The sequence below is a fragment of the Cebidichthys violaceus genome, unplaced genomic scaffold (assembly GCF_023349555.1).
Source record: "Cebidichthys violaceus isolate CVI_PGR_0920_01 unplaced genomic scaffold, fCebVio1.0.p SCAF_9, whole genome shotgun sequence".
Taxonomy (NCBI): Eukaryota; Metazoa; Chordata; class Actinopteri; order Perciformes; family Stichaeidae; genus Cebidichthys; species Cebidichthys violaceus.
In genome coordinates this window covers 2336932-2353826 of record NW_027176975.1, presented here as the reverse complement: position 1 = coordinate 2353826, position 16895 = coordinate 2336932, and the positions used below count along the sequence as shown (strand labels likewise).

Below are 16895 nucleotides of genomic sequence, written 5' to 3'. Positions count from 1 at the left end.
AGTGGGGTCATTTTTTTTAATTATTTAATTTAAATTGATTTAATTAAATTGATTGACACATTATATATACATAAGTGTACTTTGCAAGCAAAATACTTTGTTTTATTTGTGTTTTTTTACATAGTTTGAACTGTATATAAAAACTATTAAACGCTGCACCAACAAAAAGGCCATAAAAACAGTAATAACATGCATTACTTGTGATATATGTTTGTTACACAATCACAATGTTTTCTTTTATTTATTTACATTTTCCTGTTTTTAGTTTGAATGTATTTCACTGTTTCTTATAGACAATCTGTGAAAATGTACAATTAAAGAAAGTCTGTTCATTTAATCCAAATAAAATGTGACTTTACCGACAGCTTATGTCTCACTATACTATATGTTCATACTTTGACTTTTGTATGATATTCTGTAACTTCATGTTTTATGACAATCATTTGGACTTTTTATGAACATACTATATACATTTATAAATACACTTTGACCTTCTGTGACATCTTTAATGACATACTTAACTTCAATATTTTCACAACTAATTGCATAATATACTATGATATTATTACTATGACATACTATACCATCATATTTCTGACGTGTTTCCTGACTCTTACAGCACAAAATACTATGATTTTTGTACTGATATATATTAGGATACTTTTAAAACTTTAACTCTTTTATGACATTCTATATGGTACGACTTGTTTATTCCTCACCATACTTTATGTTCATGACGTAGTATACAAATACTTTCTTCATTAAACTATGAGCTATAGTATTTTCTATTTTTATACATTATATCACTTTGTTGATGGCATTCTATATTAATGATTGTATTTGTACGTTAAACTACCACCGATATGGTTTATGACATACTGTGCTGTGACTATTTTACATCTTTATGATTCTGTGACATTTGTGTTGCAGACTGTACTACAACATTTGACTGACAATTGTTTCTTGGTCCGTAAAGAGTTATACAACAACAACAACAACAAGACGACTCTCAATCTGGAAGTGTGTTTATTCTGCTCCTGGGATGGAAACGCATTCACAAGCAGGAGCTGCACACCAGTCACGCCTCTTCTTCTCAGTTCCAGCATTGAACTTAATTTAGCACCTAACCAAGTTAAAAGGCAAGCAAGCCAATAAAGTTTCTTATTAACAAGGAAAAAACTGTTAAAAAGCAAAAAAAAAAAAAAAAAACGGTGCACAAAGCCAACATGTTCACAAACCAAAACTTCGTTGTTGTTTTGTTTTTTTATCTATTTAAAGATTATACAAATACTTCCATATATATGTATGTATATATAGATGAAACTGAAAGGACATAAAACCAGGTTGGGGCTGACGACGTCACTACTAACACAGATCTATCGACAGTCACAGCTCCTCTGACTGGGTGTGTGCGACGCCCCACAGGTCTTCTTCATGGTTAACGTGTAGCCGAGCATCGAGACGCAACAACACCACAGCATCACACAGCACTTGCATTAAGCACAGTTATTCATATCGGAAGAAAAAAAAAAAAAAAAAAAAGAGAACAACAATAACAACAACAACAACAACAAATGTAGTTGGCCAAATGTACAACAACAACAGTCCACCTCCGAATGAGACTATACAGATGGATGAAGGCGCATGTTAAGCACTGCTGGTGCAACGCTCCTCGTCATCGAGCCCGTCGGGCTGAAAACAAACGGAACAAAACGCTGTTATCTAGAGAAGCCCAACTTTAAGAAATCTACAACTAAAACAGGACACGACCGGACACTTTGGTTTGTGTGATCCAGAGCAGAGTGAGGCTGCGGTTACACTGACACATCTGTAGCTTATAAAAAAGGAAAAACAACAACAACAACAACAACAACAACAGCCACACTGGCCCTCAGCCAGCACACAGGAGACGGCGTCGGTACGTCTTCGTACGAGCTTTAGAAGCTGTCGTAGTCCTTCTTGTCCTTCTTGCCTTCGCCCTCGAAGCTGTCCGTCCCCTCGCTGTTGTCGCGGCGACGCTTGCGGCTGTTGCGGACGTTGAAGCGGGGGTTGACCTGCGGCAGGGGGTCCATGCCCAGGACCTTGTGGATCTGACGGAACGCCAGCAGCCTCAGAGCAAACTGTGGAAATACAGGAGCGGACAAAACTCATTAGAACCTTAAAAAAGCCTGCGCTGATATCTGAAACGGTTATTTCTCTGATTCTCTGGGATCAGCTTGTTAGTTTCTGTAGAATGTTAGAGGAGCTTGTACTTGGGCACTGGAGGTGATGTCCTCTCTCTGTTGCTCCCCCATAGAGGTGAGGGTGTCCACGGGCCTCTTTTCACAAGGATCCACCAACCCTGGCCCACCTGTCAAAAGAAACGTGTTTCAGCATCCTCTCACCAACCGTCATAGACCTCCGGTGCCGTTTTTGTTCTCGGACAGTTTGGAATATTCACCCTCTGATCTCTGATAATGTTTCATTGTGACGTTAGCAACACCGCTGACGGACAACCAACGATGATGCGTTCAGGCTCCGTTCAGTGAAAATGAGTATCGGCAAAGGTACATTATGAAGTTATCAGAATGTGTTCACATGTAATCTCATAGAATGTAGTGTTGGTGAGAACCAGCAGCTGTAATCCATCAATAAGAGGGATCTTTATAAAAGGATAAAAGCTCGTTCAGGTACACGGATGTCGTTACGTTTGGACAAGTCCAGGTAAGTTGTGTCCCCTTGTTTCCAGTCTTTGTGCTAAGCTAAGCTAACTCCATCCGTCTGTAGGGTAACATTCACCCGACCGGGTTAGGCACAGAGTCTGTCTTTGTCGTTTTGTTTTTAGCAAAATCAAGATATTCCTGTCCCAGCTCAGGATCTCTCGGGAGGGAAAACGTTAAGGATCTAAAACGCCAAAAGACGGGAGCGGTCAGATTACACCAGTGCATGTAAATACAGTGTGACCGTGCCAATGTAAAAGTAAAAGACACAACATCTTACCAGGGAGTAAAATCCCAGAGGAGATGCACTCAAAGATGCGTCTCAGAGCGTCACCCGGGCTGAGGGGCGCCGAGGCGCTGCTGATGGCCTTCTCTACCAGCAGCTCCATGGCCTGAACACGGGGGACAGGGGAGGACACCAAGGCTTAGAGCAACGCAGCCACGGCGGCAAAGAGAAGCCGCTCACACACACACACACACACACACACACACACACACACACACACACACACACACACACACACACACACACACACACACACACACACACACACAAACACACACACACACGCACACACACACTCACCCATCCCGGGAAGGGAGACCAGGTGGGGACTCGCTGGCAGAGGTCTCGCAGGATCCGGATGATGATCACGCAGGACTGAAGGCCGTTGGCTCTAGCCTTTTGATGCAATAAAGTTAGGTTTTACAAGAGACAAGGAGTGACAAAAGAGATGGACCAAACAGGTGAATGAGTTCTCTCACGGAGGTCCAAACACTACTGTGCATAAATGGAAGCTGGAGTATGGTTGTTGTTTTGTTTTTTTTTTCCTCGAGGTGTGTATGTATGAGCCATTTAAAAAAAAAAAAAAAGAGCTTTGCAATCAGCTGCCATTCCCAGTAGTCTTGTACCTCACAGTTAGTACAAAAAAAAAAGGGGGAGTTCAAGAGTTTGCAAGATGCACAAGAAATGAGAACTTGTCATCTTCTAAACCCTGACCCCCGGGTTTGTCCGGGTATCTCACAAACAGGTACTTTACGAGAGTCCACCTGTGAGCAGAGCATAGGGACCGAGAGGGCAGAGGAGATCTGCTTCACTTTGCCTGTGCTGTTGCTCGACGAGCAGAATCACAGGAAACTACTCAGATGTTCCTTCGTCTCTCAATCCCTATTCTACTAAATATATATATATAAATATAAATATATAGAGAGAATAAAAACAATACAAACGTGTAACATGAAAGCACTTCTTGATGGCACAACTTTGTGCAAGTTATTGTGCAGCCTTATGGAATCACATGGAAGTATAATGCAGTACTTAGGAAATTGGAAAGAGAATACAAGGATGCCAGGTATTTGTAGTTTTTTTTTTTTTTTTTCAAATTTCAAATGAACTTAAGATTCACAATGGATACATACGGACATTAACCAGATCTGTGTCGTAATATGTGGCATCCTTGAATATGTTTCTTTTTTTTTTTTCTTTACTTCAAATAGTAATAGTTTTCCTCATTGCTATGAAATCAAAAAAAACAAAATGTGTGAAACACAAATATTAAAAAAAAAGGACTAAACAAGTAAATAATGCATCTCATAAGGCTACAATAAGAAAAGTAAAATGATGTTCCGAACCTGGAACCACTTAGCGTGGCGCAGAGCAGCCAGAGCGTCAAGGCATTTTTGCCTGTCCAAGACGTCCGCTGGGTCTTTCACCATACCCGAGGTTACATCTAAAAATGGATTTGAAGTGTCAAAAGAATTTCGTGGTGATGAGGAATGGGTGTTTGACCAGGTCAGCTGAGGCTGGCAGAGAACAAACGCATTGCCACACATACCAATGTCTGTCTCCGTGACAACCGTTTGCAAAATCGGTTGCTTGTGTTTTTTTCCCCGATTTAAGACGTTAACCAACACATCGTCGATCTGTATCCACTTTGGCGTGTTAAGTTCTTAGAAAAGGGGGGGGGGGGGGGTTACGGGTTTACTCCCTCAACAAATAGAGGTGGTTGGAAAGCACCAAACTAGCTAAATGACGTGGTTTCAGCCAGGTGATCTTAAAGCTCACTATTACCTTGGTGAGCTTGTTGTCGCTCGAGCGCCGGGACCGAGAAGGGATTCTATGGCTGTTAGTGTGAACTAAAGAGAGGGCGAACGGCCTGATTTTTTTTTTTAAAAAGTGGCATGGCAATAGTAGGTGTGGCAACGTTTTTGGGATGTGAGAAAACCTTGGTCAAAAATCCTTCCGAAAGCGGTTGGGCTAATCGAGTAATAAACCTCTGACGGGAGACAATGGACTGGGAAAAATTTGGGGAAAATTTTTTGGGATTTGTTTTTTTTTTTTTTTTTTTGTTCCAAGGAAATGAAGGGGGGGGGCTCTTTGTGCTGGACTTGTAAATATTACTATGGATACAAAAGAGGAGGAAGCAATGGGTGCTGAAGAAGAGAAAAAAACAAACATGAGAACTACCAGCAAACAAAAGGGGTTAGGATTCACTGCATGCATACCTAACATCAGCAGGTAGGAATAAGACCCCGACAATCATTGTATACCAAGAGGCTGAACTCGGGTCCATCCGAAAGATTCCCGTCGTAAACCTTCTGCACCTGAACTTTTAGCGATACTCCCCAAAGAATCATTTGAAACAATTGGTTCATCTTCATCTTTCCACGGTCAATTCATTCTAAAAAAAGAGAAAATGCTCCTTCTTTAAATAGGTTTGTTTTTTTCTTTCATTGAAATCAAAACGACAAAAACTTGTCAGAGGCTTGTCTTTTTTTTTTCTTTTCTTTTTTTTTGGAGTCCTATGCGTGTGAAGGTGTCAATCAACTCAGGGGAGCACTTCAGAACAGGGGGACCTCGGCATGGCGAACGGTCGTTCGCCGGTACACAAAAGGAAGATTTGTTTCCTGTGGGAATGTAACATCCAATTTTCCTCTGCCAAATCTGGATTTGAGATAAAAAGGGGTCAAATAATCAATTCCAAATTAAACTCGAGGAACAGAAGGGCCTGATGTTCGTCTATTTAGTCAGCTTCTGCAGGAATTGTCTTTTCTTTTTCTTGTTTTTTTTTGGAGTCTCCTCATCTCAAAAGGAAATTTGGAGAAACGATACTGTAATGCACGTCTCCCATTGGTTCTGGCGAACGGTAAAATGGAAACAGAATCCCCTGGAACACAGGAAACAAAATAGAATCTCACCTGGGATTAACTAGACTTAACACAATGCAAACACTGGTCATGCTTTGTTTAAAAAAAAAAAAAGGATAAAGAGAGCATTTGAGAGGTAAGAGCAAAAAAGAAAAAAAAAAAAGAAAAAAAAGAAGCCTAAGAGCAATACTGCTGGCACTTGCCTCTTTCTTCTTCTTCTTTTCATTTTACACTAAAAGTGATCTGGCCAGTAAAAGCAGATTCAAAAAAAAAAAATCTAAATAAAAAACGAAACTCACTGGTTTAATCAGATGTTGAAACAAGGTGGAGTTAAAAATGAAATTTGTGCAGGCCAGAAACTGAGCACAACGGACCCTGAAGGAAAGAGACCCCCGTCTAACGACAGCAAATGTGACTCGCTTGCGCTTCCTCGGTCGCCCCCCCAACCCCCTCCCCCGTCGTTCATTTCTGATTTCTAAAATCCAAATGAATCATGAAGAGCAAGAGTGCCAGGGGCGATCGGATTCAAACGCTTTGCGGAGTGCCAGCAGGACAGATGCTCTTCAGGGCGTCGACAAACATACCGAGACTGATTTCATAAGAGAGAGAGAGAGAGAGAAAGAGAGAGAGAGAGATAGCAGAGAGACAAAGAGAGGAGGTGCAATGGGGGAGGGCTGTGATGGGGGGGGGGAGAATTCCCAACCTCCGTCCCGGCTGCTTTCCTCCCGGATGAGGGGTGAAGTCAGTGTGATCGTCACTCGCATCTTGGGCTCGGCGCAGGACGTCAGGACGATCGCCGCTTCCTGGACGGATCCACTGACCTCGTACTTTTCCGGCGTCACAACCTGGAAGAAACGGCGCAGACGCAAAAAGACAAAAACAAAACGCGGTGACGTTATTTTGGTTCGACTGTCTGAATCTCAAAAGTCAAAGACGGGGGGGGGGGGGGGGGGGGGGGGGGGGGGGGGGGGAATCACGTCATCTAATCTCCTCAGTGGCCACTTTCAGAGAGTCGTCTGTGAAGGAGGACGGGCGTTTCGTCTCAACGTAAAGGGATGGTTTCAGCGACCAGGTGTTGTGGTACGGATGCTCTGCCTGTATACGCTCCGTTATGGAATTGTAACATCCGTTATCATATTAGAACAAATGCATTCAATCTGCGTTACTTTTAAAAATTGCATCTTCGACTACGATGCTGAATAGAAATTGGAAAGAATTGACTCTATCGTCATCTTCTCAGAACACCCGTTAAAAAGTGGCCGCTGAAGGAAATCGACGAGGGTTGCGATATATTTGTAAAGATAGTACTGTTAGTTGTTTGGGGAGGTGCTCCACAATGCGGGACAGGAGGCTCTTGGTGGGCTTCTCGGAGCAGAGCAGGACCAGGTTGACGTTCTTGTCCCCGCGAAGCAGCAAGCCTTTGGCCAGGACTCCGACCCTCATCACTCCCTTCAGGGCTCTGGACGTTCACACAAAAGCAACCATTAACATCAGACACAGATCGAGTGAAACGAGCCAACAGTATTGCATTCAGTCCAGACGTCACACCTGTCTTTAGAGGGTTCTTTCTCCTCCTTGTCCTTGTCTTCTTCCTTGTCCTTGTCTTTGTCCTTGTCCTTGTCCTGGTCCGTAATGATGTCCGAGACCAGTTTGAGGGCGCGCTCCGTGATCGACACGATCTTCTGGATGGACTGCAGCTCGTCTTCCGAGGGGTAGATGGCGGCGTGTTTGGTCATGACATAGCGGTCGTCCGAAGAGTCGGGCCGACGCGGAGGCTGCAGGACAGAGACGGTTCACGCTTAGTGGTGCAACGGATCGTGAACCTCATGGTTCACGGTTTAGAGATCCCTGATCATTGATAACAGAATATAACAGCAACACGATAAAGCCTTACCACGGGACCCTGAGGCTGCAGGCCAGGCATGCCGGGCCGGACTCCAAGTAGACCAGGAGGACCAGGAGGTCCCTGTGGATAGCCTCCATCTGGCATACGCCGTCGGTCGTCCCAGTGGTGCTGCTCCTCCTCCATACGTCTCCAGTACATGTCTTCTTCATAACGCCTGAAAAGTAGAGAACCGCAGCTCGTCAGTGTACAGACGGTTGGACCTCTACTGGATGGATGAACGCCTACTGTATCTTATCCTCAACAACCTCGAATAAGAAACTTCCACAAACGTACCGCATCTCCATCCTCCAGCGCTCCTCCTCCTCTCTTCTCCTCCAGTACTCCTCCTTCTGCATCTGCTTTCTCATCTTCTCTTCCTGAATCTTTCTGGCTCGGATGCTGGGCTTGACCTCCACCTGCAGATCTGGGTTCACCTTTTTCTGCAAAACAACAGCAACAAAAAAAAACGGGTGAAAAAGCCATTTCGTGAGTATAGAAATAACAAAATTCTAATTCAGAAATACTTTACAATAGCTGCCAGATCTCATAAGTATAAATCGTTCATAAAAATGAAGAAAAGCGATGGTTTAAAGTGAGGATGCACCGATACAGTTAAATGTTAAAAATGTCAACAACACAGTTATTGTTAGAACTGTAATGGCATTATTAAGTACTCGTATCGGTACTCGGTAGGGTTGCAAAACTCCGGGAATATTCAAAGTTGGAAACTTTCCACGGAATTTAACTGGAAATTTTGGGGTAATTTAACTGTGTTCACCTTGTCATACATGACAAAACAACATTTTTGTTTGGTCATAAGCAGACATGCATGCAAACATTTCTAATACAAATGTTAAAAATGACATTTTTGACTTAATCCATGAGTGAGTAGTTGGTTTACAGTAGTTAGCTGCATCCTTTGCAAAGAAACACAGCATGTGCTGCATTCCATACATCTTTAAAATACAGTGTTGAATCACGTTTTTATTGCTCAGCCTTTCATTTGCAGTAATTACTTTTATTTATGATGAAGTCGCCCAACTCGCGCTTTTTGATGGACCCCAACAGCCGTGAATGATGGAGGTGATGGTGTACTTTAGTGTGGACATACATACATCCTACTCTCACTGCTGTACACAGTTAGCCTACTGTAGACAAATAAACGTGGTATCAAAATGAACATGGCTTCAGTTTACCAAGTAATCAATAAGCTAGGTAACGACAAAGACGTTCAACAACAACACAACGTTTTATGTTTACGTTTCTGGCAGACAATGTTCCCGACTAGCTGCAGCCAGGGTCCAGCTGAGATAGGCTTGCATAGTCTTGTTCTCAACTACATCTAATTTCCCTGTTATATGCTTTTGCAACAAAAAAAACACACAAAAAAATCAAAAATTCCCGAGCTTAACTTCCCATGGAAAGTTTCCAGAAATTTACCAAAAATTTCCCCAAAATTTTCCGCCCCTTTGCAACCCTAGTACTCGGTAAGCATGCAAGTACTGGGTCTGAACAAAAGACGCATGGGTGCATCCCTGGTTTAAAACATATTGCTGTTCTTCAACATCTATCTCAGTCATCCCTAGACACTTAGGAACTCGTACCTCCGAGCAGAGCATTAAGAGAATAAGATGAATTACATGAAAGTGCCTGCACTGAATTATTATCTTGAGGAGAAGCTCCACTGGACCGGCTGCATCATCATCATCATCATCATCAGCTTTTCTCACAGGCACCACGGAGGAGACAGCCGTTCTACGTTCATGAAGATGAATCCCTTGACCCAGATTTGTAAAGTCGGCGCATTACTCTCACAACTTATGTCGCTGCTCCCAGACGCCCGGTGAACATAGCAGCGTGTAACATTCTGTGAACCGGCGTGAGACCCGTCAGCTTACAGACCTTGTATTGCAGGCGATGCCTTCGGCCTTTTAGATGCATTTCCTTCGCGTTGGGATCGTTGAAGCTACATTCGCACAGCTTGCAATGGAAGCGGATGACTTTGCCTTCGTCGTTTCGGACCTAGAAAAAAAAAAAGGAGTTCAGCGTTATTGCGCTAAAGATTTGAACGCCTTCTTTTCTGCTCCGTTTCAGCGCATCCGTCGCAACTCACCTCCTCGACGTAGTCGTGGCCGACAGGCTGGACGTCGCTCTGCAGCGCGGCCAAGGCCGACGTGGACAGAGAATCGGAAGTGTCGCTTTTGGCGTCGTTGGTGCCCGAAGAGGGCGTCGCGGGCTTAGAAGCCTCCACTTTGGACTCGTCCATCTTCGCTGTGGTCTGCAGTTTATTTCCACCTGCGTTCAAGAAATAACAACGGCGTTTAAATGGCCCCTCAAGAAGCAAAGTGCTGCATCCTCAACACGCGCTCACTCACCAACAAAATTGATCTTGGGGGCGTTGACTTTCTTCCCGGCTGAGGCCGAGTTGGCAGCAGCAGAGAGGCTGTTGGTCAACGGGTTCTTGACACCCGCCATGCCACCGCTGACCATGTTGACGGGTTTCAGGTACGCGGTGCCGGAGCTGGCGGAGGAGGAGGAAGAGGAGGAGCCAGCCGCACACAGAGAGCCGCCGGTGCTGCTCAAGGTGGCTGTGGTGGTCTTGCTGGGAGCGGCGGTGGTGGTGGAGGACGACGTCTGAGTGACCATGCTGGGCTCGGTAGAGGGAATGGGCTTCCCGAGCTTGGTGTGAAGCTTCACAACCTGGAGGAGAGAGAACACGGAACAAGAAAGGAGCGTTTTCAGAAGGTCTGAGGACAACAACTCTTGATGTCCGGCCCACAGCGCTGTCTGAATTGTTGCACGTCACGAGTAAAAAAACCTCAGGAACTGTGTTGAGCGCAAAGGCCTTCCTTACCTTCTGGTGTTTGGCTCCGCGGATGTGAGCGGCGTAGGCATCGGCACCAGTGCAGGAAACGTCGCAAAGCTCACAGCGGAGCTGGTTCTGAGCATTGCGGGCCAACGCCCCTCCTCCACCACCGCCGCTGCTGCTGCCGGTGCTCTGGGAAACCTTCAGCGCCGCTTCCTTCTTCTTGTGCTTCTGGCCTTCAAGGTGCTCCTTGTAAGTCTAAACGCATTCAATGTTTGGGAGAAAGACGGAGCCATTGGGTCGCACTGGTTGTCAAGCATTTGTTTGGGACACTAATGACATGTTGGTGATTTTAAGACGAGAAACCTAAAAACATTGGTGGACATCATTCCATTACTTGAATACCACATTCAACTCAAGTAGGACACAATGATGGTGAACTCACCTGCGGGCCGGCACAGCTGATCTTACAGACGTCGCAATAGTGGATCTGAGGGGGTTTGGGCGGCTGCTTGGGCCGAAGCTGCTTGCTCTGAAAAGGGGGTTTCTTGGTGAACGTGTTCCCCGTCCACGCCGCCGTCGCCGCTACAGCCGCCACCGCCTGCTTCTGTTGCTGCTGCTGCTGCTGTTGTTGCTGCTGCTGCTGCTGCTGTTGGTGGTAGTAGCTGGAGGCTGCAGAGTAAACTGCCGCCTCGTAGCCCGAGTATGACGTTCCTGGAAAAAAGAAGAAAATCCGGGACCAAAGTATTAGGACAAAGATGAGGAGTCCGGGGGAATCACCGGATTTATAAGTCATCCGGTGGGGAACATGAACGGCTGTTCCAGATATCAACGCAACCCATCGCATCGTTGATGAGATATTTCATTTTGAGGATCGACCGACGCGGTTAAAAACAATAACGGAGGCTCACCAGAGTAAGTGACAGCATTTGTGCTGTAGGTTGGGCTTTGGGAGTAAGACGGCACCGCGGCAGCCGCCACGGGCTGCACAGTGGACGTCACCGGGTAGATGGAGAAAGTGGACGAGGCTTGACTGGGAGCGGCTGGCTTTATCACGGTCACCTGACGACTCTGCTGGCTCTGGGTGTACGACGTCACGCCCTGGCTGTATCCTGGTTTGGGGGCTGGAAACCATAAAAGAGGACATGCGTGCTAATGGTCAGACGCAGAGGTTGATATATGCACATCTGTTGTTTCACGAGTGAACGGAGTGTTCATCTTAGCATACCCGTCTGGTAGTAGGACTCCGCCACGCTGGGTTGCGGCTGTGCGGCAGCGACCGCCGCCGTAGCAGTGGCCTGTTGGTAGTACTGCTTACTGTCATAAGCCACAGCAGGAGCCGTGGACCGGACGTAGGAGTAGGTGTCCTGCAGAAAGGAAAAACAGGAGCTTCAGAGGGTTGGCGGTTCAATTCCTGGCTCACCCTGTCCACGTGTCGAAGACTCGTGGACAAGGTGTGGTTTACATTTTGTACTACCGTGTCACTTCTAAGTGCACAAGTCAACGGTTTCCTGGTCATTTTGGTTCTTGGTACTCGTGTAGCGGCCTCGAAAAAAAACAGGGACAAACCGATGGCGTACCTGGTAGTTCTGCGATGTGACCGGCGGCGGCGGCGGCGGGACCTCCGGCTGGCGCTGAGGGTAGCCGTAGTCCGCCGCGGTGTGGGCGGGCTGGTATCCCCCGTAAGCCGCGGCAGTGGCGGCCGCTACCGAGACGGGCGCGGGCCTAGCTACCGCGACCGTGGCTGCGGTGGGAGCGTAGGCCGCCGCCACGGTGTGCGCCGCCACAGGCGCTTGGTGCACCGTGTAGCTGGCCACCGTGGTGGGGTGCGTGTACGCCACCCCGCCGGCTGGCTGCTGGCTGGTTAGGGCGACACAAAAACCAACACAAATGTCACAGGTCAGCCGCAACTTTGTCGGCGTCACTCTCACTATATCATAACATATATAGAGTTATCTGTAGATATGAAATGACCCATGTTGGGATAGAGGATTTTGGCAGGATGCATAAAAACGGTGTAGATTCACGACTAAAACTGCATAGTTGGCCACAAGCCAGAAACACCCTCAGACACCAGTCTGTATACGGAGACTTGTCCACGCATCAGACCTGCCAGCGAGATGGCAAGGAAGTGCAATTTCACAGAATGCGCTGCATCGGTGAGTTTTACCAACAGCACCAGAGCAGAGGACACTACTGCACGGCCATTTATAGAGAGCCCATTACGAGAGCTAAGACGCAACACTGGTCCTACCAGGTCCACGATAACTGAACAATATTCAACGACACAACGCCTCGTTGTGAATTTTAAGCTATATTAAGTCTCCCTTTTCTCTGTTGCTTTCTCTATGCTACATTGCTGTAGCGTTTCAAATAAAAGATGCTACATATGTTATTCTGATTACATACATTGCATTGAAGGTGCCGTTAACACTGTCGCGTGCAGGAGAGTAAACTGTTTTAACAACAACAAAGATGGATTGAAGCTAGATATTTTGTTGGCTCAAAAACATGTAGAGATGTATACACATTACATCTGTGTGTTTTTGGGGCTTTTGGACTGAGGTGATTACCGAGGCGAGGACACAGCAGAGTGTCTGAGAAAGATGGGCGAAGAGAAGGTAGAAGGAAGTGGACGATTGCAAAACAAATAAGATGAACTGCATCAGCTGAAGGAAGGAATACTGTGTTTTGATACGAGACGGATTAAGTGCATCGTTGAACATATTTCCGGCGTTGCGTAGGGAAAGAGATCACACAGCTGAACACAAGCTCAACAGTTCTGACTTGTGGGATTTTTGGAAAAAAAAGTAGAAGATGTGACATCTTAGGCCATGTGATACAAGCAACACACACACACGTTATAAAACTTAGAATATGACAAAAAAAACAATATGTTGATTATCATTTAAACGGGTCACAAGTATATGAACTATTACACTTCTGTCATTTGTATGCAGAGGTAGAACTTCACAGTAGTCAAGAGGATTTGAAGATTTAGAAAGTATAATGAGACAACATTCACACCGGTAAAGACGAGAGGAACAAGAGTGCTGCTGAGTCAGCAAAGTTGGCAAACAACCTGCGTTTTAAAAAACTACAAGTTTTGTGTGTGGGGAGGCGGCGTATGCAAGGTTAGGTATTAAATGATTACCCAGCTGCCCCAACTAGGCTGCTGATGTCACAAGCCGTAACTGTTTGAAGGATAAAAAAAAAAAAAAAAAAACTATACGCAGGGATTAGCAAAGCCTTTGGGAGGTTAGAAAACAAAGAGTATGAGAGTCTCTCTCTCTCTCTCTCTCTCTCTCTCTAGGAATCTCTTTACAAAACTACCACTTAACAGATGGCAACAATATGAACGTCTTCCAGGAGACACCGCCTTAATTAAAGCATGTGCCGTATTCGCCCGTCTTTAAATTATTTTTGGCTCTGGTGACTAAGAGGCCCCGTTGTTCCACAAGAGCGAGTTCAACACACCCGGGGCGTCGTTAGGTTATCTGGCTTTAGCTAACCACCAACAACCGTGATCCCGCTAAGCGGTCACAAGAAGCCGGTTAGCAACATTAAAGGGGGGGGGGGGGTTGTTGTTTGCAGCATGTGACCTAATCATGAGCATTGACAAATAAAGAGAAAACACGTAAATTCAGGCTGAAAGTAACACAGTTTAAAGTGCCACATGAGGGAAGAACAGCAGGCAACATGAATCGCAGACAGCTTCATACAGAGCCGACTATAATCACAGGTGTGTGTTCCCTTAAGCTGCATGTATTAGAGGACACAGTGGTATTGTGAATCTGTTAATTCACACAGTCACCGATTCATTGCCAGCTGTCGGTGTTGCCTGGGTCCGTTTAAACCGTGTTGCTTCAAGTCTGAATTGTGACTTTAACTTTTTTCGTATTTGCGTAATATTAGCTTTGATCGGACAGTAGGCCGAGCTTTTACACAGAGTTGATCTCCCAACATTAAACCGCCGTGGAACTAAAAAATAACCCAGAGTTAACCCTGAAGTTACCTTGACCGCCCCAAATCCTGCTTCCTTCAACAGGCCTCTGGTGTGTTTAGAACGGCCATAAAAAAAAAAAAAAAAACACTTTTACCTCCTACCATTTTTCTGACAACACTTTTGTACAAAACTAGTTATATTCTAGCATAAGCCCAACCCATAAGCTGCTAGTTTCCTGTGTCAAAACTGATGGTTGGCTGGTTTTCATGTGCTGTCACTATGAACCACCTCTGTCCTACAGTAGTGTAAATTGGCCATTCCATCTGTTCATAGCTCCAATAACACTGTAACAACAATGTAATGCATGTAAAAACACACCGGACCACAGACGTGCCAGTGGTGCACATTCCAGATGGTGGGACTACTTTTTTGGACGCATCACTGCCACACTTCAGCAGGTTAGCCCGACATGTGCATCCCTCGTGCTACTTGTAGACCCGCTATGTTGTGTTGTGGCGTCTAGAATAACGCTTTTAAACTCGTTGAGGCATCACCGAGGCTGTGTAGTATTTTCGCTATCCGCAAAGGGCGTCGTAGCGAGCGGCGAGCGCCCCCCCTCTTGCGCCTTTAACGCAGTGCAACGCACGGTGCGAAATCCCGTTCGCATCCAACTGCTGCAGCACTGATAACCCCCCCCAGCGTGAACAATGGTAGCGGTTGGGAACCACACAGCTTGTACGTGACTGCACAACATACTAACTAGGCTAACTTTTAAGCTAGGAAACAGCATTTTCCAACGAAAGGCCCATGGTTTTTTGAGGTCCCCCCCCCCCTTACCTGTACTGGGCAGCAGCGCCATGGGTGAATCCAAAGTAATTGCCGGTAGCCATTTTGGCATCTTCACCAAGCCGGCTGGGCACTGCGGAGGACAGACATACAGGGTGACGCTAAGCTAACAGTTAGCAGCAGGCTCGAGCGCTCCAAGGACTAACGCTATCCGTTAATATCGCTATCTTGATATTGCTATTATTGATATTGATACCCAAATTATTTCAGCTTGTACAGTAATATCCACGTTGCAAAATAGACTTACCATAGGTGAAGGACACTACTGGACATATGGGAATCATTGGTTTTGTATAATCTATCGACAGCCGAGTAGGAGACCAGCGTATTTATATTACATGTCGTACCCGGAAATGCCGTTATAGCGCCTGCGCGGAGGAAGGGAAGTGGCGTTACGGCGAGTCCTGTCCGCCCGCTGGGATCTGCATACCGTTCGCGTGAGCGCGCACAGTTCCAGCTTCGGCCAGCGCGTGCCCTCTCACGAAGGGCACGCAGTTCTCATGCGTAACATCTGTTCCGGTGCGTTGTAACAATCCCACGGATGCCTTTGTTTTTGTTTGTTTGTTGACTGTTCAATCACTTTATTACAGCCTAAATACAAATTCTAGAAAAATAAAAGTACAATATACAAACATGAAAGTGTGTAAATACGTAAATAGCACAAAAATGGAAACTGAATAAATAAATAAATACATAAATAACTCAATTAACAAAATTGTAAACATGCAAATTATTTTATTATAAATTCAATAATAGGAACAACGCAGGGGGGGACATTTCAGACACCATCAATACAATCAGGGATACAATAAGTAGTTTAAATGGTGAGGGAGGGAACATGGTCGGGGTAGACCTGGAGAAAGCTTTTGACAGCGTGGAACATCCCTTCTTGTGGTGCGGTGCTGGAGCACTGTGGGTTTGGTCCAATATTTATGAAAATAATTAAAATGATGTACAGCAGTGCAAAAAGTATGGTAAAATGCAATGGACTACTAACTGATAGTTTTGAGCTTGGAAGGTCGGTGAGACAGGGTTGTCCGCTGTCTGCGCTGCCATACAGCCTGGTGGCGGAGCCCCTGGCTTTTGCAATAAATAATGACAAACTAATAATAGGAATTCCAACCGCGGCAGGAAACCAAATTAAGATTGTGCAATATGCAGATGATGTTAATGTCTGTGTTAAAACAAGTAGCTGCGTTAGCAGAGTATTAGAACATATACAAAAAATATGAAAAAACCTCAGGTGCTAAAATAAATGAGAAAAAATCAGAGATAATGGTATTTAGCCCATGTGAAGTCCCAAACGATATGTGGGGTTTCCAAAAAAATTGACAAAGAAAGAAAAGTCTTGGGAATATATATAGGAAAGAGTGCAACAGACAAAACATGGAAGGAGGTTTTAGGGAAAACAAAAAATCTGCTAAATTTATGGTATGCAATAGGCCTTACTCTGAAAGGAAAGGTAATTGTAGTTAATGCCCTGATACTGTCCAAAATTAACCACATTTTGGGGTCTTGTGAGCTGCCTTCTTGGGTACTAAATTCGCTCAATGAAGCAATATCCAC

The 16895-nt window shown here is 45.3% G+C and overlaps 1 protein-coding gene across 2 annotated transcripts; it reads right to left on the bottom strand.

The window, feature by feature from the left end:
• Window positions 1–1009: 1009 nt before the first annotated feature.
• zfr (zinc finger RNA binding protein) lies at window positions 1010–15672 on the bottom strand. 2 transcript variants are annotated; one of them, XM_068702873.1, is made up of 20 exons: window positions 15577–15672; window positions 15321–15402; window positions 12118–12397; window positions 11766–11904; window positions 11449–11661; window positions 10983–11251; window positions 10586–10795; window positions 10107–10431; window positions 9845–10026; window positions 9634–9753; window positions 8026–8171; window positions 7741–7906; window positions 7395–7621; window positions 7155–7305; window positions 6550–6691; window positions 4332–4429; window positions 3286–3381; window positions 2980–3091; window positions 2253–2350; window positions 1010–2120 (listed from the first exon to the last, which is right to left on the bottom strand). In XM_068702873.1, the coding sequence occupies exons 1-20, from the start codon at window positions 15611–15613 to the stop codon at window positions 1938–1940; spliced, it is 3276 nt and encodes a 1091-aa protein (XP_068558974.1). In that variant the 5' UTR covers window positions 15614–15672; the 3' UTR covers window positions 1010–1937. The 2 variants fall into 2 exon arrangements, with proteins under 2 accessions (XP_068558974.1, XP_068558975.1); XM_068702874.1 differs by lacking the exons at window positions 1010–2120; window positions 2253–2350; window positions 2980–3091; window positions 4332–4429 and having other exon boundaries at window positions 3292–3381.
• Between the last annotated feature and the right edge of the window lie 1223 nt (window positions 15673–16895).